Source organism: Hylobates moloch, unplaced genomic scaffold, assembly GCF_009828535.3.
Source record: "Hylobates moloch isolate HMO894 unplaced genomic scaffold, HMol_V3 SCAFFOLD_6, whole genome shotgun sequence".
NCBI classification, from domain to species: domain Eukaryota; kingdom Metazoa; phylum Chordata; class Mammalia; order Primates; family Hylobatidae; genus Hylobates; species Hylobates moloch.
The window spans coordinates 12,019,343-12,042,979 of record NW_026652281.1 but is presented as its reverse complement, the minus strand read 5'-3'; the positions used below and the strand labels follow the sequence as shown (position 1 = coordinate 12,042,979).

The 23,637-nt window shown below is 43.3% G+C and overlaps 1 protein-coding gene across 9 annotated transcripts in view; it reads left to right on the top strand.

Moving 5' to 3' along the window:
• The window catches only part of WWOX (WW domain containing oxidoreductase), an 804,193-nt gene that overhangs the window by 65,580 nt on the left and 714,976 nt on the right, over positions 1-23,637 (top strand). For 6 of the 9 annotated variants that reach the window (XR_004248664.2, XM_032156363.2, XM_058440467.1 and 3 more), the window contains exon 5: positions 623-729. Coding sequence is in view for 7 of the 9 variants with exons in the window: in XM_032156363.2 (XP_032012254.1) it covers positions 623-729 (107 nt within the window). In the remaining 2 variants the exon portion in view is untranslated. Of the gene's footprint in view, positions 1-622; positions 730-2,476; positions 2,561-15,572; positions 15,627-16,046; positions 19,393-22,087; positions 23,297-23,637 lie in introns of those variants that run through there. The other 3 variants (XR_009214025.1, XM_058440468.1, XM_058440469.1) reach the window with 3 other exon arrangements.

Below are 23,637 nucleotides of genomic sequence, written 5' to 3'. Positions count from 1 at the left end.
AGCTGCCAAATGCTGGCCTTGAAATTTTTGCAGATCTTGCCCCCCAAAATTCTTAGTCATAGTGCCCTTCTGATGCCTTCAAACAGTTGTGGGTATGTATGCACGTGTGTTATTTGTCCATCTTTTCTAATTGTTCTCAGTAGGAAATGGGGCTAAGAAACCTAGGTAACACTGGTGGAAGCAGAGGTGCTGGGGACACTTACCATAGAGTAGAGCATAGGATCTGGTTATTATTGATGGTTAAATGGCTGGACATGCCGTGAACTCTTCTGTGTCCCAGCCTTCATCTCTGAAATCACTGCATCCCTAGGACAAGTTTTCTCACCATCATGGGGTTGACAGTCCAGGCCAGATGGTTCTGTGTTGTCGGGGGCTGCCCTGTTCATGGTAAGATGTTTTGTAGCATGCCTGGTGTTTACCCACTAGATGCTAGTAGGACTCTACCCGACAACTGTGGCCATTGAAAATGTCTCCAGACATTTGTTCCTGTCCCCTGGGGATCAAAATCACCCCTGGTTGAGAACTTGGAGTAATTTAAGTGATGCTCCGGTAAGGGCCATTCAACAATCACTCACTGTGTTGATGTTATGTTTTCTAACATTGACTTTCCTTTAAACCATAGGGTTCGAAACCGCCAAGTCTTTTGCCCTCCATGGTGCACATGTGATCTTGGCCTGCAGGAACATGGCAAGGGCGAGTGAAGCAGTGTCACGCATTTTAGAAGAATGGGTAAGCGCTTGACTATTGTTGTTTTTTTTAATTGTCAAATACACATGCCGGGCTAACCACATGGAGATTTTAGTGGAGTGTGTAAAGTTTATTGCTCTTGGAATCATGTCTTTGTTTTTAAAGTCATCTTCACTTTGTTTGTTTTATGAATGAAAGCATGAGCAAGTCCATTATTATTCACGCATTTGTTTATAGTTCATTGTCAGTGTCATCTGCTTTATTAGTCAGGGGTTTGAGAATGTTTATTCGTTTAACCCATTTATTAAGAAAAATAAAACGGGTGAACGCCCATGATTGCAACTAGGAGACTGTTATGCTTATGGTTTTTAAGATTAGAAAGAAGTAGGCTTTAACCCTATCTCTGATTTCTTAGTTTTCTCTGTCTATGTAGAAGTTGATGTTGATATGTGTCTACATAAATATTTACTAAGGGTTTGCATTAGTCTTGGGACCATGGATATAGTATTAAACGAAACAGAATCCCTGCCCTCGTAGGCTTACCTTTTAGGTAGGAAAAATAGACCATAATCAACTTTAATATTTACCATAATGTCAATAAATAAAGGACTGTAAAGCAGAGGAAGGTGGGGGGAGTGACGGCGTGAGCGTGATGGAGTCATCAGCAGAGAGCCTTCCAAAGTTGTGACATTTTATCTGAGACCTGAATGAACTAGAGGTAAGCCATGCAAATGTCAAGAGAAGTATTCTCTTAGCAGTGAGAACAGCATATGCTAAGGCTCAGAGGTAGGCACAAGCCTGGAGATTTCAAGGATCATCAGGGAAGCTAGTGTGGCTGGAGATCAATGGGCTGGGTAGGAGAGGTGCTGCTGGGGGATGGGTGTCTGGTAGACTCTGAGATAGCGGTGAGGAAGACATTGGGGGTTTGAGCTAGAGAGTGATGTGAGCTGTTTGATTTTTGAAACATCACTGGATTTCAGAATGAAGTCTAGACTGCATTCATTCACTTTTCATTCATTCACATATTCATGAAGTGCACCTCTGTGATGGGTGCTGGGGTCTACTGTTAAGGACAACAGACATTACCGCTGTCTTTGTAGAAGTTTCACCCTATTGTGGAAGACAAATTTAGTTAAAAAAACACAGATCTTAATGTAAACTTGAAAAACCAGTGAGTGGTCCCAGGAATCAGTAATGATGCATGGGCGTTGGGAGACCTTTGGAGTCCTCAAGGAAGAGGTGATTGAACTAAGATCTCAAGAAAGACCTGAGGAGGTTGGAGAAGGGTCAGATGGGGTAGGGGAATGGCAGGTGCAGAGGCCCTGGGAGGAGGGGGAGGAGGAGATAGAGCAGCGTGTTTGGGAGCAGAGCCTGAAGGGGGCTGGATACACCCTGTGGAGGCCGTCTTCATTTTCGAATGCTATGAAAGATTTCTTGCCATTTGAAGAAATAGACCACAGTGTACTTAAGAAAATTTTTGGTACTCTGGACTGAAAATTTATGAAAATAAAGAAAAGGAAGTTTTATTTCTGCTTTTTCAGTGTATTTATGATGAAATATTTGAAATTCAGTATATCTGAAATGAGCCCTTATCTTGAGCTTACTGGACTTATTATTTTGGGTTAAATAAAAAAGAAAACAGAGTCTTACTTTTTCAGATCATTTTATTGTCTTTCTGACTAATGTTAAAAAGTAGTAACCTCTAGTAGTGGGATAGTAGTAATCTTTAGAGATGTATTGAGAAGAGTACAAATGGGCATACATGCATCTTATTTGAATTTACCTGCAGAATGGGAAGGTGAAAAATGAAATGTGAAAGTCATTCTTGGTCCTTCTTTTGGAAGATAAACATTATGTATTCTTCCGGAAAAAGGTGATATATATACCAGCAAACACAGTCACATTCTGTTCTGTACTTTGTTTTTTTAAACTTAGTACTGCAGGAGATCTTTTATTAGTGCATATGGATCTACCTCATTGTTTTAACTGCTGCAAATTCCATCATGTGCTTATGCTATAACCAGTCTTCCCTTTGGTGGCCATTTAGGTTGTTTGCATTGTTTTGCTTTTTGTTATTCCAAGCAATGGTGTTTCACAGTTCTCTCTTTCTTGCTTCAGTCTTTCTTAGTTTCATCTGATATTGGGTCTAAACTATGCTGCTCTGAACATTCTTTCTTTATGCATTTGTGAGTAAATGCCTAGGGCAGAATCTTAGCAGTGGACTCCTTGATTCAAAGGGCATATGCATTTAAAATTTTGGTAACAGTGGCCGAGTCATTTTCTTTTTCTTTTTTTTATTTTTATTTTTTATTTTTTGAGACTGAGTTTCACTTTGTCGCCAGGCTGGAGTGCAGTGGCACGATCTCGACTCACTGCAGCCTTCACCTCCTGAGTTCAATTGATTCTCCTGCCTCAGCCTCTCGAATAGCTGGGACTATAGGCAAGTGTCACCATGCCCAGCTAATTTTTGTATTTTTAGTAGAGACGGGATTTCCCCATGTTGGCCGGGATAGTCTCGATCTCCTGATCTCATGATCTGCATGCCTAGGCCTCCCAAAGTGCTGGGATTACAGGCACGAGCCACCACGCCCGACCTCCCGAGTCATTTTCTTATCTTGTTGCCGTAATGTCCATTCCCACTGACAGTGTAGACAGACAACTGTTGAGGGCTTGCAGTGTTCTTGGGACTAGCAGGGGGACATGTCAAAATTGTAAAACTCTGCCCATTTGATGTAATATTTGAGACTAGAAAGGTAAAATTCCAGGGACGTTAGTGACACTATGGTAACCTGATTGTACAGTGACATTCATGTTTAAAGCAGTCTTGGAAGATAATGCTGTAGCACAACTGTTTTTGCATCATTAAAGTTACTCTCTTCTTTTCTGAGAACACAATATATATGAGAACACATCCATCTGCATTTATCCTATTTTAATTATTGTTTGATGCTTAGAGCAGACATTCCTGGACCTGCCCCAATTAACGGTGGGACCTCGGATGAGCCTCTGGATCTATTTGGAGCCTGTTTCCTCATCTTCAAGGAAGAAGGTTGGATGGGATGATCTCGAAGACCCACTGTTCAGTCTTTCTTATATTTTGAGCCATAGTTAGGTCCCTGTGAGTCAATTTCAGGTGATGGAATTTACTGTTTTATAGTTTTACTCTAACATATGGTACCTTGAGGTAGACCAGTGATCCCAGACTAAGAATTATTCAGAATTATTTACCGTCAGGGACACAGGAAAAGGAAAATGGAACAGAAACAAAACTAATACGTGCGACTCTGAATGTTTAAAATTAGATTTGTTAGGTTGTAGTCTCAAGAAACTCAACCTGTTCATCATCTCTCATCTTTTCACTTGTTCTCTGTGTATGCCATTATATTGTGTTCGTCATTTCCCCAAGATGATGATTTTGGAAACTCAAATTTAGCACCAAAAGCTGTCATTCCCATTTCATTCCATTGCACCATTCATACCCTGCAGAGAGGATGTGAAGTTATAAGGCCTTCGTGCTCTGGTGGCATCTGTTAGGCTTGGTCTCTATGTCATCCCCCAACTCCCTGACCCTTGATATTTGCTGGTCTGCTTCCCTTCAGGTCCTTCCTCACCTCACATCTCTGTGCAAGGATTTCATCTGGTATATCGCTAAATATTACCTTCCTGTGTTTCTCAAGGTCAATTTGATAGACTCCAATTTTTCAAGCTGCTGGCCAGCTTGAGCGTATTCGCATGTTACCTACGATGAATCACATCAATGTCGGGGCCGGGAAGGTACTGCAACATATTGGCGCCTCATGGGAGGCTCTCAAAATGATCCAAAGTTTTTTGTTGCAGCAAAAGCTCATTCAGAAGTCTTTGGGCCGTTTGGCTCAGCGGAGACTATCATGTGCCAAGCCTCCATGGGCATTCTTAGCTCTGCTTCTGGAGATAAGAGTTTATTCCTCCACCCCAACTTGTTCTTCCCTGCCCATTCTTCCTCTTCCTGCCTTCACTGCACATTCCAGGATCGCCATGTTCTAGAACATTCATGTCGGCCTCTTAGCCAGCAGAAAGCTACTCACATCCACAATGGGACAGCTAACAGCCCCCATTTATCAAATCCCTGTCATGTGCTGTGTCAGGCACTTTATATCCCTCATCCAGGAGAATGCAAAAACCTGGTGGTTTTTTGTTTTTTTTTGCAAGCCAAAGGGATGGCTCAGAAGGGTGAAGGAACTCACCCGAGTTGCACAGCTGGTGAGCTCAGAGTCAGGCTCCTTGCTCGGTCCATCTGGCTTCCAAACTCCAAGTCTGTCTGCTCACCCCATGGCCCATCTTTTCTACCATGTTGAGTATCAATGTTCATACTTTGCAGATTTTGCTTTCAAATTCTCTAGTTGTGGTTTGAGTGATTAATTTCAGGATCCATCCTATTTCTTAGAGGAAGCCGCTCTGATCTACCCTATTGTCTCTTTATATTCAAGATATCCTTTATAGAGCTCTCAAATTACTTTTGGGGAAATGCAGTTATTTAATAAAACATATCAAGTGAAAACACACTCCATATAGAAGTATATTAAGAACCTATATGTAATTACTACGACTACTAATTATTTCATTGGAAAATGCCCTCCTGCTGAGATATTTTAGATGCTCCGAAGTTAGAAGTAAGAGAAGAAATGTAAACAATTAAAATAGGATAACACGGCCAGTACAGAAGTAAACCACTGTCTTAAAAGGCCAATCCATTTGGCATAATTAAAAAAAGAGGGAGGAGAGGGAGGCGCATCAGCCCCCATTCATATTTAAATAAAGACAACGGGGCAGTGGGGCTTGTTCCTATGTTGTGGAACAGCGCACAGATATGATCTACCTCACTCACATCCTTATGTGAATTATACACTGGTGCCCTCACCTCTTAAGACAAGCACCTGTCATTTTCCTGTGTATTGTAAGAGGCCAGTGTGGCTGGCAGAGTAAGATGTTTTCCTGTTTTCAAGATGGAGTGGACTCTCTTTTATTTAGCAGCAGTGTCTACGTGTTACGATTCCATGTGACTTCTCTTAGTCTGGGACAATGATAGGTGTGTCTGAGTCCTTCATTACCATGGTTTATTCTTTCCTTTACCCAGTATCTATTGGAGTTGGGCTTCTGTTGCTTTATTTCTCAGGGTCTGGCATATCCCACTCCCTGTCTTGAGATCTCAAGACCTCCTAGGGGCATTGCATGTAAAGAACAAGAGCTTATTAGGTATCAAAACACACTTCATGAACAGCTACAACAAGACCTCGACATTCCAGTGTGGAGCTCTCGAAAGACCCCAGTGGGGCTCCGAGTTCCTCCTTTTCTGTTTCTATTAGATTTCTAAATTTTAGTTTCTAAATTTTAGATCCCCAGAACTTGGAATCTAAAACTCTGGTCCTGTGGAAGAAGGAGGTAGGGTAGATTGGGAGCAGATGGACCTGTCATCCATCTCCCTACGTTGTTTGCAGGAGGAAAAGGGATGAGGCTGAGGCTGGGAGGCAGGGGCGGTGGATTCAGAGAGAGGAGAGGGATTGTTATAAGTAACCAATGTGCCTCATGCATTCCAGGCCCTCACTAGATCCGTTTAACAGAGAGTGCAGAAGAGCTTCTGTTGGGACCTGGCCATTAGTATAGCAAGGGGCTCAGTAAGTGTTGTGAAATATCAGCATCTGCTGGACATGGAGATGGCCACAGTTTGGGCAGAGAGGGCTGGTATGGGAAGAGGGGCAGGTGGCCCTCTCTTAGAGTTACTATTCGACTCACCCCTGACTTCCCAGAATGTGTCTTGAATCTATTCCCCTCTCATATGGGAGGGGCGAGCCAAGTATGTTTGTGGCAACCAAAAATGTCTCCAGGCATTGCCAGATGTCTCCTGGGGGTGCAAATCATCCCCTGTTCATAACCATGGCTATAAAACACGCTGTATTATAGTGGCAAAGATTAGAATCAGATACATCTTGTGACCTTGGGCAAGTTTCTTAACTTCTTTCAACCTCGGTTTCTTCATCTGTAAAATGCACATCATAATATCTCCATTCAGAGATATAGGTGGTTCTATTGAACTCTGTGTATATAAAGTCTTAACCCATTGTGGAATAAATTAAGTGCTCTATTAAATGTTAGCTGCTGCTATTAATAACAACAATAATAATATTTTCTTCACATATGAAAGTGCAAAGTGATGCTTACTTTTCTTAACCTCTCCAACTGGCTGAAAGAGGCAGTTGTTTATCAGCCTGATTTCAGTGGAGTTGCGATGAATTCTTTTTCTGTCTTCATATGTCTGGACTCCTACATTTTAATAGATGTGTATTTAGTTTGTTGATTAGTATTTTCCAGTGTAGCTCATATTAGCACTCAACTGTCATTTGAAAAGCCATCTTAATTATTTATGTGATTGCTTTTTCTTTTGTATTTACAAAGAAATACACTCTGCATATATTTAGGAAAGGTGATTAAGGGATTAGTCATCAGGAACAGCAAGCAATGGTTTATATCAGAATGATTATTGAGAAAGCAGAGAGATGAGGGGTAAAAATAAAAGATTTATTAGCCAGAGGTAATGGAATGTGCATGTTTTAGGGAGAGAGCGCATGTTCAGTTGATTGCAACCACACGGTTTGCTGCTGAAATGCTGTAATGATTCAGGTTTTCAATAGAGTTGATACCGGGTCTATTTATTTTGTGGGAGTGAAGGCATAGGGATAGTACTGACAGCATTATGTGATTGCAGCCTCCTTGATAAGCATCACAAATAATGACTTTAACAGTAGTTTCAGATAGGGAGCACTCAGTACCAACCATTATATTAGGCTCATGGGCTCAACACTTTGCTGTGCTTTTCATAGATATTGACACCTGTGTTTTCATTTTGTTGTTGTTGTTGTTTGCCCTTCCAGGAAACTGCCACACCCTGTGTTTTCATGGCATGATATTAAGGAACGATGGGCTAGGATGCTGAGGAGTAAATTGCTCGCACTTTTATGGACTTCTGCAAAACTCTAGCTACTTTTAGTCTCCTTCAAATTCAGTGATTTTATGAGCTGGTAGAGCTTCACTGTTTGTGGGAATTCCATGCAATCTCCTTTGACATTAAAAGCTTAAGTCCCATGATTTGCCTTTGCGGATGGAAGGCCTTGGCCTTCTTTTATGGTGTATGTGTTCGGGGGAGGCATCTGGTATGTGGGGTGGGTAAAATACGGGCCTCATGCCTGTCTAAGCTGGCGACTTGGCTTGGAAAAATGATCGTTCGTCAACGCACCACAAGTCACAGGGCTTATCTCCATTGTTCTGAACTATCTTTAGCTAAACAAAAAGATAAAAGCTATTAATATTATTAATAGTTGTAGATTATTGGGAAGAGCACATCCTAAATCAGCCATTAGATTTGTTCCTCATTTCTTTGCTTTACAAATTGTTTTTCTGTATAGTATTGGATTTTCAATAAATAAAGTATGATATAAACAAGTCTGCAAACCAGCAAGGACTATATAAGCCACTTGCTCAAATCAATAAGTGTGTGCTCACAAAGGAAGGTAAAGTTCTGAAGTTCTTCCTTGGGGCGTTTGCAAAATGTCCTATTATTGTCACCTGCAGGTGGGGGATTCGATATTCCTATTTGTCTTTGTATTAAGTACTGTGCTTAGCATTTAACAGTGAAGTATTTATATTATGTGTGAAACCCATTGTGCAGATGAGGCAGTTTAGAGACTGGAAGAGGCATAGACTTTCCCAGGCTCACACAGCTAGGAGACAACGGGGTGGATCCAGGATTTGCAGCTGGTGTGTGTGTGATGCTGGAAGATTGGCCTTTTTGAAGGACTTAGACAAGTATTGTATTCATACATTATTTGCATTTGTTTGTATGAATACTTCTGTGTTCCCATTATGAGGGTACCTAAAAAGTACATCTCCCGCGCTCCTTGTAATCTGAGGGAGTTGATGAACATGGGCCAAGGAAGCTCTTTCCTTCGCCTTCCATTCCAGACTTCCTTTTCGAGTAGTATATAGTGTATTTACTGTTCTACTTCAGTTGCCTATTTGACCTTTCTTGTCACAGGCTCAGGGAAGATTCTTTATCAGATAATAAATTATTCATCCCCCTCATAGACATAATCGGTTGCTAAAATATTCTGAGTTTCCTGTCTCCAGAATACCTAAAACTTGTGCTTGGTACTTATCCTCTAAGTTTTCCGTTTCATTTCTCATTCTGAAAATTTTGCAGTGACTTAGTCTTGACTGTTATTCATTGTTCTTTGATCATTGTCTTTGTGTGTTCTCCTTTTTTTTTTTTTCCTGGCCACCGCTTGCAATCTTGAACCGAATCTTTCAAACTTTATATCCATTGTAACCTTGTGTAATGAGGGCTGTGATTAACCGCAGGGTTTCAGAGAGTGAAAGTCAAGCATAGGTGGCTGGCTCCGAACCATCACTCCCAATCATCTGAAACTCAAAGCAGATGCATCCTTTCATTAATGTGGGGTCCCTTGAGTTCTTATTAAGCACTTTTGACATAGTTTGAAGAGACGGATTTCATCTTCATGCAGTGTTCAGCCAGTGGCTGAAAGGCCTGCTTTTGGCCACTCGGCATTTAGGCTCTATTATTTAAGAGGGGAAAAATATGCCTGAGACTGTTTTTCATATTTATTGTGGGACATTTAGAGAATCTCAGGCTAGCAGGTGTTAGATTAAACAGAGGAGAAACGGTCCTTGTGCTGATAAAACTTCCCTACCCAAGGACAAATAGAGAAACAACTGTAGATGAAACAGCCAGTCTCAGGCTGGGGCAGCACGCCCTGCAATAGGTTAAGGTTTGTTTTAGACAAATATTTAAAACCCAGCTAATTTTTACATATGCACACGCAACCCAGTGGAATAGAGGTAGCCCCAGCTTTGGAGTCATACAGATCTGGGATTAAATCCTAGTGTGAATACTAACTCACTGGGTGTCCCTGGGCAAATCTGGTCATGTCTCTCTTTCTTTTTTTGAGATAGGGTATTGCTCTGTCACCCAGGCTGGTGTTCAGTGGCACAATCGTAGTTCACGCAACCTTGACCTCCTGGGCTCAAGCGATCCTCTCATCTCTGCCTCCTGAGTAGCTGGGACTACAGGCTTATGCCACCACACCTGGCTAATTTTTTTTTTTTTTTTTAATGTAGAGGAAGGGCTTCACCACGTTGCCCAGGCTAGTCTCGAACTCCTCTGCTTAGGCGATCCTCCTGCCTGGGTCTCCCAAAGTGCTGGGATTACAGGCATGAGCCATCGTGCCTGGCCTCAGTCATCTCTTTGAACCTTGGCTGATTTACCTGCGGATGCTAATATGACTCTCAGATTCTGGCACATAGTAAAGATTCAGTAAATGGTCACTGCAGGGGAAGCTAACTTGTCCAATACAGATCCGTAAAATACACTCATAAATCTTGTTGGAGCAATATTTCTTCTTTGTCTTACTTCAGGCTGCTATCACAAAAATATCATACAGTGAGTGGCTTAAATATTTATTCCTCACAGTTCTAGAGGCTGGAAGTCCGAGATGAGGGTGCCAACCTTGTTGAGTTCTTAGCAAGGTCCCTCTTTCTGGTTTACAAGTAGCCTGTTTCTTGCTGTGTCCTTATATGGTGGAGAGCTTAGAGGAATTGTGAGAGAGATAGAGAGGGCGCACTGTCTCATGTGTCTTTTAAGGGCACTAATCCCTTCATGAGGATTCCACTCTTATCTAATCACTTCTCAAAGGCCCCGTCTCCAACTACCATCACATGGGCAATTAGGGTTTCACCATAATAATTTTGGAGGGACGCTGTATTAGTCCATTTTTACACTTCTAATAAAGACATACCCACGACTGGGAAGAAAAAGAGGTTTAACTGGACTTACAGTTCTACATGGCTGGGGAGGCTTCAGAATCATGGTAGGAGGTGAAAGCCACTTACATGGTGTCAGCAAGAGAAAAATGAGGAAGAAGCAAAAGCAGAAACTCCTTGATAAACCCATCAGATCTCTTGAGACTTATTCACCATAATGAGAATAGCATGGGAAAGACTGGCCGCCATGATTATATTACATCCCCCCGGGTCCCTCCAACAACATGTGGGAATTCTGGGAGATAACAATTCAAGTTGAGATTTCGGTGGGGACATGGCCAAACCATATCAGGCACAAACATTCAATTCACAGCATTCTACCCCAGCCCTCCAAAATTCATGTTCTTCTGACATGCAAAATACATTTATTACATCCAAATAGCCCCAAAATCTTAACTCATTCCAGCATCAGCTGTAAAGTCTATGTCTTTTTAATTTTTTTAAATGATCAAAGCACTGGGAAGTAGCCACTTCTCCTTCAGCTTCCCACCAATGTGGCAATTAATAATCTGACTAAGGTAGCCGGGCATGGTGGCTCACACCTGTAAACCCAGCACTTTCAGAGGCCAAGGCAGGCAGATTGCCTGAGCTCAGAAGTTGGTGACCAGCCTGGGCAATATGGTGAAACCCCGTCTCTACTGAAAATACAAAAATTAGCCCGGTGTGTCTGCGTGCGCCTGTAGTCCCAGCTACAGGGGAGGCTGAGGCAGGAGAATTTCTTTAACCTGGGAGGTGGAGGTTGCAGTGAGCCGAGATCAGGCCATTGCACTCCAATCTGGGTGACAGAGCGAGACTCTGTCTCAAAAATAATAGTAATAATAGTAATAATGTGACTAAGGTTATTAACCATTAAGGTATGCTGTGCTAAGGAGCAGGGGGCGCCTTCCATCCACAGAGGGCAGAAAGGTGCCTATCATGTCTTTGGTGCCAGTGCCCTGGTATGTAGCTAGCTGGCGTTCCACAGGGTCTGGGGTTAATGCTGGAGAGAAGTAGGGGTGGCAGAGCCTACCCTGTGTTCCTAGGAGGGTTCATCTGGAGCTAGGTAGAAGATCTGGACCCTTAGGTAGAAGATGCAGCTATGCCCAAGGTTCTGAAGACCCTATAAAAGGAAGCCTTAGAAGTGGCTGTGATTGTTTTAAAGTCTGTCCACAAATTGTTTGATAATTCTCCTTTTAAGAAGTAGAGGCTAATTCTCCTCCCTTGGAATATGGGCTGTACTTAGTGACTCACTCTCCATGAATAGAATTTGGCAGAAATGGCCAGGTATGACTCCTGAGGTAGGTCCTAAAGGCTTCGTGGCTTCTCCTTGCTCACTCTCTTGAATCACTCACCAGCCGCCATGTTGTGAGGAGACTCAAGCAGACCTGAGGAGAGGCCCATGCAACAAGGAATTGAGGCCACCAGCCATGTGTATGATCCCCCTTGGAATCCTCCAGCCCAGTCAAGCCTTCATATGACTGAGGCCCTGGCTGGTTCATGTCATGAGAGATCCTGAGTCAGAACCACCCAGCAGCTAAGCCACTTCTGAATCCCTGACCCACAAAATTTGGTGAGATACCAAATGGTTACTGTTTTAAGCCACTATGCTCTGGGGGAATTTGTGATGTAGCGGTAGATAACTATCACTGGATCCATGGCCTCAAGGGGAGAAGGATCTTTGAGAGAGACTGGACAGTGAGTTCTAAGGACAAGACATGTATAATTACCCAGGAAGCTCCACTGTGTGCAAGGAATCCTAAGTTCCCGGGGTTGCATCAGTCTCCCAGGTCACCTTGTCTGACCTTTCTCCAACACTTTTAAAACATCCCTGATCAGGAATCACCCCACTTTGGCATAAGCTCCTCTCTGCCCATGCTGCCCATCCCATTTCTGCACACCTCTTAATTAATAAGTTCTCCCTTATATTGAAGGCAGAATCTTCCTCCGAGCATCTTCTATGCACTGGCCCTGGTCCTGCCCTCCGAGTTCCACTGGCTGCCTTCTCATCAGAACCCAGCTAAAACTCACATCTCTCAAATTCCCTAAATAATAAATCCAAAGTTATTGAAGATATTGGGTTACTAAAAGTTGGCAGTGAGACTGGCCCCACTCATTTCTTTGTAACCCCTGTCCCTCTTTTTATTATTGAAGCTTGAGATGCACTTGGTAAGGCTAGGCAGCTGGGGAGCATGCAGACCCAGGAGCCAAGACCTGCTTTTCCTTCCCTGGAGTTAATGAATCAGCGTGAATGAAGAGCACAGTCTTCTTTTAAATGGCAGAGGAACAGTGCACTTATTTACCGACAATTCTCAGATTCTAATTGTTCCGACTACAGTGCGTCCTATAAACCGGGTAGCTGGGAGAAACTTCAATGCATCTTTGTAATGGCTTTGTTGTTGTTTATTGAGAGGGACTAATTAACTTTGATTATTGCACTAATATTATGGCACTTTGACAGCCCTTCAGATTTATGACTCTGGGAAAATAAACAAATGAAATGCAGGTGCTGGAGCAGAAAGAATAAGTTATTACTGAACTTTAATTACTTGGAATGCGTAGCCAGGAGAGAATTAGTTGATGAATTACAGGATGCTTAAAATCTACATCAAATTGTAAGCAGTAAGAAGATAAAAATAAAAAGGAAGGGGCAGGAAGGGTGCTATTTTTAAGGCAGGGAAGGATAGGATACATTTGCAGTGGTGTCCGTGGTGTTTCATTGATTAATCTCTGTGGTCTCCAATGCTGCAGATACGTACATGGTGCTACTCCAAGCATGGTCCCTGACCTGCAGCATCATTGTCACCTGAGAGCTTGTTGGAAAGCAAATTTTTGGTCCCCACCCCAGACCTACTAGGTGAGAATCTCTGGAGGTGAGGCCCAGCCATCTGTGGTTTGCAGTTACTCCAGGAGATTTTCATATCTGCAGAAGTTGAGAAGCACGGCTCAACAGTTCTCATGCAGCTTGCTTTTTCTTTTATAAATGGGCGGGTGCACATTTTAATATTTGCTTATGAAAATCAAATGTTTTCCCAACCCAGTTTACCAACTAGCTCCCAAATTTTCAGGCTGTTTTAAAAATTGGCTGAAATTTAAAAATGTTGGGCAATTTTAATTTATCCAACATCTACTACGTCCTAGGTGGTAGAGTGGGTGACATAAGGTAGTCTAGAAGGACTTTGCTAATTAGGTGATACCCCTAAACTGTCATCGATGCCAGCGCCTGGGTAGTATGGTAAGAGTGATACTCCCATGACTCATGAAAGATGGTCTCCCCACGTGCTTCAAAGCAGGATGGTTGCAGGAGAAAGTATTGGTGGACTGTGATCAGCCCCCACGGGAAGGGAGCATCTGGAGCTGGAGGAAGAGCATCCACAGAGCTGAGTAGTTTGTCCTGGGAATGGAGATGTCAGGCTTGGGTGTGGTGTCGGGGAGAGGGCAGGCAGCTCCTCTGAGGCCAGATCATTCAGGGCCTTGGATTCCAGTCTTTGGAGAATAGACTTTATTCTCTAGGTCCTGGCAGCCATCACTGGCTGAGTCTGAGTGGTGGTGATACAGTCCACACTCAGTGAGTGAGATAGACAGACATTTGGGCTGAATTAGGGAGGGGAGTGCGGGGTCCGGAGACTCTGTTGGCCTGTTTGCCATGGTCCTGGGCATAAAGAGCAGAAAAGGACGAGATGGGGGCTGAACAGACTTGCTTAGTTCCTGACTTTCAAGGAAGAACTTTGACATTCATCCACGGAGCCTCAAAGGCTAAAAATAATCATCCCTTTCAATAGTTCCTGTTGTGAGGACCATTAACAAGTTATAAGAGAAAGCATTCCTCTCTTGTAGAAACTCCATGAAAACAGACGTGTGTTTACTTATCTGCAACCCTGTATTAGGAGGAGGGTGATGAGACGCTTTACTGTTTGAATCAGGAAGTGCTGGCAGTGAAGGGAGGAGCTCTTCATAATTATACCCGGAGAGAGGCAAGACAGCTACACGCAAGTGGCCTGGCCTGGCTAGGTTTGGTACAGAGGGGATTAGGGCAGATTCAAACCTCACTGGCCCCCCGTCCCTGCCCTTCTGTGCTGTCTGCCATTACTAAGCACTTTTCCTGTTTAAGTTGTTGCTGTTTTCATTTTTGCAAAAGCTCAGCCAGCCTCCAGCCCAAAATTGTCTCTCTTTATTGGACAGTTGGAAATGTCACTGTGACCCCACAGCCCTTGTTGTCAAGCAGGCTGCTAAGCTTTTATTCTACAGCGTCTTTCATCTGATTTCCTCTACCTTCTGGAACCTTCTGGATTCTTCCTCTTATGGGTAGTGATGGGCACTTTAGGAGTAGGAATGCATGTCAGTGCTAGATCACATCCTTTCATACCTGGAATTCGCATAGTGACATTTAAAAATAGCAGGCCAGGTGCAGTGGCTCCCGCCTATAATCCCAGCACTTTGGGAGGCCGAGGCGAGTGGATCACTTGAGGTTAGGAGTTCGAGACCAGCCTGGCAAACATGGTGAAACTGTCTCTACTAAAAATACAAAAATTAGCCAGTTGTCTTGTCGCGTGGCTGTAATCCCGGCTGCTGGGGAGGCTGAGGCAGGAGAATCCCTTTAACCTGGGAGGCAGAGGTTGCAGTGAGCCAAGACTGTGCCGCTGCATTCCAGCCTGGGTGACAGAGCGAGATTCCGTCTCAAAAAAAAAACAACAAAAAAAGTCATTTTAGAATTGCTTTCTGTTTGGGATGGTTTACCTTGTGTTTAGTCTATAAACACGGACAACCGAGAGCTGGTCAAATGTTTACATGGGGCCATGGGCCATTTTGTATCCTTGGAGGAGAAGCCAGGGCACTTGGCAGGGGTGTTAATTATGCTAATCAGGTGGCTGGGTGGGGTCGCCATTTGTGGCATCCTCAAAGACTTGCCAACATAGACATTTTTGGGGAGACAGAAACAGAAATAATTCTGCAGTGCTTTAAAGAATCTGTTAAAAATCAAGTTTCGTTTAGTCATGTGTGATCCATTGGGCTTTATATAACTTTTATCCATTGCTTTCCAGGGACAGCAAAGATGTGAGCAAATTTGTGCAAACTTAATAGGATGAAAAATTGAGGTATGAATTAGTAAATTCATTTGTCCTTCTGGAGAGAGTTATGAATTAACAGATTACATTTGGGTATACTGTGGTTGTAAAAAGGTAACATTTTCAGATTGGAAAGGAATTTCTGAGATCATCCAGTTTAACCTCCCCCACTTGACAGACAAGAAAACTGAGGCCCACAGAAGGTAACTTAGGCAATTAATTATAGTTAATAATTAATTCTGCCTGCAGAACAGGAATATGGCCCCGATACTTCATGCTTAATTGGATGGCTTATTAAATTCTTATTTTTATGATAATGATGATTATAATGATAATAATAATAATAGTAGCTACCACTGTGTTCCAGTGCTAAGCACTTTAAATGCATTAATTCAGTTCATCTTTACGACAACACTGTGAGATAGCTAATATTATGAATCCTATTTTCAGATGAAAAGACTGAGGCTCAGGGAACAAACAGCAGAGACATGAAATGCCACAGGGATGTCTAGGTTCAAACAGCAGCAGAGGTGCAATGCCATAGGGATGTAGAAGCCTTGCTTGTCTTACTCCTCTTGGTATAACCCCAGTGAGTAGCATAGTGCCTGGTCAATTGGAGGGATTTGGTAAATATTTACCGAGTGAGTGAGAGGGTAAAACGGCTGAGCCATGGGAGTTATAACCTGGGCAGCAGTAATCCTGCCGTTGTAGGAAGGGACAGATCGGCTGGTTGGTTTTTGGAAAGCAGACCAGGAGAAGGTGCAAATAACTTGATGTGTTTTCCTAAGTACTGAGCTGTGTGAATTGGTTTCATGTTGATGCTACTGAAGTCTCCCCAATTCATCATCTACCTTGTAGCTTGTTGAAGAAAGAGTCCTTATTTACAGTCTTTTATGTTAAACGTATTTTATTCCAGTTCTTTGAAAATGACCCATCCTGATTTGGAAAATCTCTAAGTTGCCTGGTCATTCTGGAGCAGTGGGAGCCGGTTGTGATGCGATGCAGAGTGGACTGGTAATCCAGCTTGATTTTGAGGAACAGAAACCTGGGCCTTTAGGTAGAATGAGCAGCTTAAAAGGCTACACCTGAGAGTAGGGGGCATATGTTAGGGCTAGCGGGTAAATCCAGCTGTACCGGAGAGTTGGGGGCATACGTTAGCCCTACTGGGTAAACCCAGCTGCACCCGAGAGTAGGGGGCATACGTTAGCCCTATTGGGTAAACCCAGCTGCACCCGAGAGTAGGGGGTATATGTTAGGGCTAGTGCGCAAACCCAGCTGCACCCGAGATACGGGGTATACATGAGTGCTAGTGGGCAAATCCAGCTGCACAGGAGAGTAAGGGGCATATGTTAGGGCTAGTGGGTAAACCCAGCTGCACCTGAGAGTAGGGGGTATATGTTAGGGCCAGTGGGTAAATCCGGCTCCACCCGAGATACGGGGTATACATGAGTGCTAGTGGGTAAGTCCAGCTGTACACGAGAGTAGGAGATGTATGTTAGGGCTAGCAGGTAAACCCAGCTGCTCCCCAGAGCAGGGGTATACATGAGTGCTAGTGGGTAAATCCAGCAGACGTCCGGACTGTGCTTGAGGGTGTCATCCAGAGAGAGAAGGTTGATCTGAAGTTAGTAAAAGCTTTGAAAATTAAAAGCCCTGAGATGATGGTAGGGTTTTGGAGGTAAGTATAAAAGCCTTCTTGTTTAGTGCTACTTAAAGCTGCAAACCCAGCTGGGGTTGGCTTTGCTTCTAATGTCCTTCTTCCTTTTTGTTTCATAAGTAATTGTCCTGAAACCTGTCAAGATACATGTATACTGAAAGAGAAATTAATGAGAGAGAAAGTGAGATACAGAGAGACACAGAGGAGAGACAGGCATACAGAGAAGGAGAGACAGGCATACAGAGAAAGAGAGACACACAGACACACAAAGAGGAGGTGGAGACACAGAGGAGGGACAGAAAGACAGAGAGAGAGAGAGAGACAGAAGGAGAGAGAGAGAGAGAGAGAGAGAGAGACAGAAGGAGAGAGAGAGAGAGAGAACCTGTCTAGCAGTGTTTTTATGAGGTTTTTAGTGCCGAGCTTTGCATGGTGGTGGCAGTGTGTGTGGGGGGTGTTGATCACTGTTTTCAGCGTTCTGTGATCGTTTCTTGCTTAGAAAGGAGGAAATTAGAATTGTTGAGCTATGATTTGTTTTAATCAGAAAGAAATTGTCTAACATAAATCTCTTCGTGAGCACTGGAAAAGCCCTAAAGCGGGCAAGAAAAAAAAATATCAATACTTTGCAAAGGAGGAATGATTGTTCCAATTCGTGGCTTAATTGACTTTAAGCCTTAATGAAACTCAGGCCGGAGCTGGCGGCGCACTCCGTGGCTGGGATCCACAGTGAAATCTACACTGGGAGAGGAGGAATTCAGGGTAGTAATTTGGTTCTTTGCTATTGATGAAATTTTCTAATTGACTGGGGCTACTTAATACCAGATAATATTTTTTTCATGCTATAAAGAGAGTAAATTTGTTTTTTCTGACAAACACAGTAATTTATTTTAAATTACAGCTTTTTCTATTGGAAGCATTCATTTATGTTGGATTATTGTTCCCTGAGTGAAATTTCACTGATGCTGTATAATTAAATATAGATTTTTTTAAGAGATAGTATATATTTTAGACGTGTAAGTGTATAAACTGGAGGTATGGAAGGTCTTTATTTAAGGAGAATAAATAGCTCACCTCATCAACATGATGGCCCTTAGAAAGGACTCATTTAGCCTCCGCGGGTTCCTCTTCCACACCAGGCTCCACTTATGGAAGGACTGCAAAAACTCGCTAATGTCATGAGTCTGAAAGGATTGAGCTATAAAATGTGTTATGAGGGCCTAAGCAGCACATCTGGAATTTAGCCTTCCCAAGTTCAAATCCTGTTTATGCCACTTACGAAAACCATGTGACCTTCACTTGTTCTTATTGCCTCAGTTTCCTCATCTGTAACTTGGGGATGATAATAGTACTTGGATCACAAGATTGTTGTGAAGATGAACTAAAGTGCTAATATGACATGTTCATGATGGTACCCGAGTACTTGTGGTGGTACCTAGCGTGTGCTTTCCAAGTGCTGGCAAAGAAAAGAAGAGAATTGCTTGGGGCCCTGCCTACATGTCTAGGCTCCTGTCTGGCCGTTCTCTTTCTTGTTCCAACCATATCAAACTCACTGCTGTTGCCAAACCTTCCTGTCTCTCTGCGTCTTGACACAGACTATGTCCTCTGCTTGGAAGGATCTCAGCTAAGCTTTTCCTCCCCACATCTGCCTCTGTATCCTATGAGTCTCTGTTCAAGGGTATCTTTCCCACAAAGCTTTCCTGGGCTTCTCTTTCCTCTCTCCTGCCCTCCCTTCCTTCTTTTGTTCAGCACATCGTTGTCAACCTTCTTCTCTGTGTCAGGTACAGCATTAAGCACCAATGACATTGCAGTGATAAAGAAAGCAAAGGTTCTGGCCGGGTGCGGTGGCTCACACCTGTAATCCCAGCACTTTGGGAGGCTGAGGTGGGCGGATCACGAGGTCAGGAGATTGAGACCATCCTCGCTAACACGGTGAAACCCTGTCTCTACCAAAAATACAAAAATTCGCCGGGGCATGGTGGTGGGCGCCTGTAGTGCCAGCTACTTGGGAGGCTGAGACAGGAGAATGGCGTGAACCCGGGAGGCGGAGCTTGCAGTGAGCAGAGGTGGTGCCACTGCACTCCAGCCTGGGCGACAGAGCGAGACTCTGTCTCAAAAAAAAAAAAAAAAAAAAAAAAAAAGAAAGAAAGCAAAGGTTCTTTCCTCCCGAAAACTCATGGTCCAAGTTTTGGTTTTTAAATATGCATCTATGACAGCACTGATCACATAGTGCATTGATTGTTTGCCTGTAGGTCTCCTTATTTAGTCAACAACCATGTTTTGACCCTTTATTCTACACCAGCCATTCCACTGGACTCTCAGCACGTATATGTGCACGAGACGTTGTCCTTGCTCTCTAGGAGTCTTAAGTGTGGAGACATACACGTAAATTAATGGTAATAATAATATCTACCACCCATTAGGGGTCTATGTGTGCGTGTGTTGGGGGCGGTGTGGGTGGGGAGGGAAGCAAGGCCTGTATTATGGCCCAAGCTCAGGAATATTCGGGCAAGAGCAGATACAATGCCTGTATTTCTCATCGCTTTTGGGTGGCATAGGACCAGTTGGTTATGAGCGTGAAAGGTTTTCTTTGACTTTGGTGGTCTAGTTAGTGGTTGAGAACGTGGATTTTGGAATTAGCCCAGTGGAGATTGGAATCCTGGCTGCGCCGTTCTGTAGCAGTGTTGTGGATCTCAGACAAGGTGTTCCTGCATATGCCTCTCTATCTTCCTACAGGAAATGGGGATATTGCATCCCTGAACTGTAGGATGCTTGTCAGGATTAAATGAGATAACAGTGCCTGGTTAGTGGCACATGCTCAGTAACACCTGCCAAGTACCACTCACTGAGCCGAAAGCTCCTGAATGCCACCCCTTCATGCCTTGCACATCCTGGGTTCTAACTCATCGAGGTGCCCCCACCTTTCCTTATTCCCATCAACAACTCTTGTGCCCACGAGGGGCTGGCCTCCTCAGTGCCACACAGAGCCTCCTCTGAGTAGGTTTGTGTCATGTTCAAACAAAGCTTGCTTGCTGCAGTATTGGATTTTGGAGGACGGTGACCGTTTCCAGAAACCCCTGGTCCATGAGCCAATTTGGAGAAAATTGAATCATTCTCTGTGCCTTTCGGCTTGCCTCCTAAAAGCCTGCACAAACACTTTGGGCAGGCTTCAGCAACTTCACATCAAGGGCTCAATTGCAGCTCCAATATAAAAACCTCCCCCGTTGCTCTCTGCATGTGAAGCTGGATTCCATGCTTGGCACAGACTTCAGTGCGCACGGTAACGCTTCCTTCCAGCATATAAGAAGGTCCTAAGCAGCCGCAGCCACTTAGGAGGATTTTAAAAAAGCAGTAACTGTCAGGATCCCAAATGTTCAGTGGCACTTCAGCCAGAGGTAGGATAGGGATTTTGAAGTGTTTGGAGAAGTGTTTTCATATTTGAATTTACGGGGCTGGGGTGGGCTGGGGTAGGCAAGGGTCAGACTGTAGCGATTCGCTTGGTATTTTCTCATGATGCCAGAGGAAATGACCTCATTATCACCATGCTCACATTCGCCTTAGCCAGGACCCCTGTGTAGAAATAATCGTGAATTTAGTGACTGACAATCATAAGCGTTTTATGATTTGTGGAGGATTTATATGTGAAGGAAAATGGATGAATTAAAAATATTAAACAGCTTAGCCGGCACCCACTTGGATGAATCATAGAAATCTATTTTTTCCCCCTTTATACTATAAACATATGGCATGAATTTTCTGCTCTCATTACAGATGCTGAGAGAAGGCAAAGACAAATATTTATATTACATTCATGTTTTACAGTAAAAACACTGTTCGGTTTGTTTATACAGTTCCACTGTTACAGTTTTTATGGTCGGTAATGAAACCACTGTAAAACCGAGCCTGGGTTATATAGCAGATGCGATAAGCCCTCATACTCAGAGAGATGTCTGGGAAAGAATCATTGATGTCACATGTACAGGATCAACAATGGAATTATGTGTTAGGACAGTCTAAGTTATGCTGTAATAACAAACAACCTCAAAATCTCTGGGGCTTGAAACAACAAAGGTTTATTTCTTGCTCAAACTGAATTTTCATCATGAGTTGCTTGGAGGGCTCTGTGAGATGGGGATCTCTCAGCACCTGGGCCCACAGAGCAGCCTGCGCTGCTGGATGTTGTGACAGAGGAAGAGAGGAACGTGCTGACCCTCGCTTCGGCTCAAAAGCGACTCCTGCCATCTCTGCTCACATTCCATTGGCCAAAGCAAGTCTCAGGGCCAAGGAGTGAGCAGTGGTAGAGTGTGGTGTGTGTGTACAAACCCACCATATGTGCATAGAAGGAGGCCGAGAACTGGCCTATCAGGGAATAGCCAAAGATTTCTTTCCATGGTCATGTCAAGGCTTTTTGCCGTTATTTAATTGATATTCTATTTTTAATGCAACATGGAATCAGAAGAATATAGAACAGGCGTCAAAGACTCTCCTGCCTCTGTAACTGCACTGTTTAAAATTGATGAGACTCTGTCTTCATTTGAAGATGATCTGATAGGAAGGATTCACAGCTTTCCCCAAGAATACGCCACAGCGCATACAAATGCTTGAAGCCGCAGAACTTTTTCGAGTTGAACTGTGAACTGTGTTTTTTTTTTTTTTAAGGAAGTTTACATATAGAAACTTATTGGTAGAGAGCTTCAGCTATATTACCCCCCAGGGTGGTGCATCCTGTCACCATAAAGTAGGCATGAAATGCTGGAGATGTGCATTCCTTCAAAGGAAATTAAAAGGTGCAATTATGAAAAGCTCTCGAAGTAACTTTTTATTTTTATTTTTTTATTTTTAGATGGAGTCTCGCTCTGTTGTCCAGGCTAGAGTGCATTGGCGCAATCTCGGCTCACTGCAATCTCCACCTCCCAGGTTCAAGTGATTCTCCTGCCTCAGCCTCCCACGTAGCTGGGATTACAGGCACCCACCAACATGCCCAGCTAATTTTTGTATTTTTAGTAGAGATGGGGTTTCACCATGTTGGCCAGTCTGTTCTTGAACTCCTGACCTCAAGTGATCCACCCACCTTGGCCTCCCAAAACGTTGGGATTACAGGTGTGAGCCACTGTGCCTGGCCTCAAAGTGACTTTAACAGCATCTTAAAGGTTGTACCTAGCTGTGCCCCATTCAGTATGGTAGCTACTGGCCATGTGTGGCAGTTGAGTGCTTGAAATGTAGCTGGTCCAGATTGAAATGAGCTGTTGATGTAAAATACAATGCCTACCAGGTTTCAGACAGTATAAAAAAATTTAATTAACATTTTTATATCAGTTCCATTCTGAAATAATATTTGAGACATACTAGGTTAAATAAAATATTATTGAAGTTCATTTAATCTGTTTCTTTTTACCTTTTTTTTTTTTTTGACACGGCTACTAGAAAGGTTAATGTTATGTAGGTGACCCTTTATTTTCATCAGACATTGCCGATCTAGAGGGTAACCACTGGAGAGGAAAAAAGTACAATTTGGTATTTTTCTCACAAATTCTTAATTGCTAGAACTCACAGTTTAACCTGACAGTTGGTCAATTGATATCCTTTGACTTGTTGGAATTTTCTTCTTTACATTCATCTTTTAAAAAGCTTTATTTTATGCCGGATGCAGTGACTCATGCCTGTAATGCCAGCACTTTGGGAGGCTGAGGCAGGTGGATCACCTGAGGTCAGGAGTTTGAGACCAGCCTGGCCAATGTGGGTAAACCCTGTCTCTGCTCAAAATACAAAAAGTTAGCCGGGCGTGGTGACACATGGCTGTAATCCCAGCTACTCAGGAGGCTGAGGCAGGAGAATTGCTTGAACTCGGGAGGCAGAGGTTGCAGTGAGCCAAGATCATGCCACTGCACTCCAGCCTGGGTGACAAAGCAAGACCTTGTCTCAAAAGAAATAAATAAAAAGCTTTGTTTTAAAATAAGTTTAGATTCTCATAGAAGTTGTGAAGAATAGTATAGAGGGTTCCGGGTACCCTTAACCCAGCTTCCCCATTGATAATCACAGCATAACAATCAAGTCTGGAAAATTGACATTGGCACGATAATATTAACTAATTACAGATTTTATCCGAGTTCTGCTAGTGCTTGCATGTACTCATTTGTGTGTGGCTCTGTGTGTGTGTGTGTAGTTCTATGAAAAGTTATCACATATATACATTTGGGTTACCAACATCACAGTCAGGATACAGAGCTGTCCCATCTCCCCAAACAAACACCCTTTACCTTCGTTTTTATTCTTTGAATTGTATCTTAACGAGGTTAACTGAGGGTAAATGTTTTAGGCAAGTTAGTAGCAAATGATGCTCTTGGTTCCTTGTCTGTCTTTTTGCCCATCCAACCCACCCTTCACACATGGCTG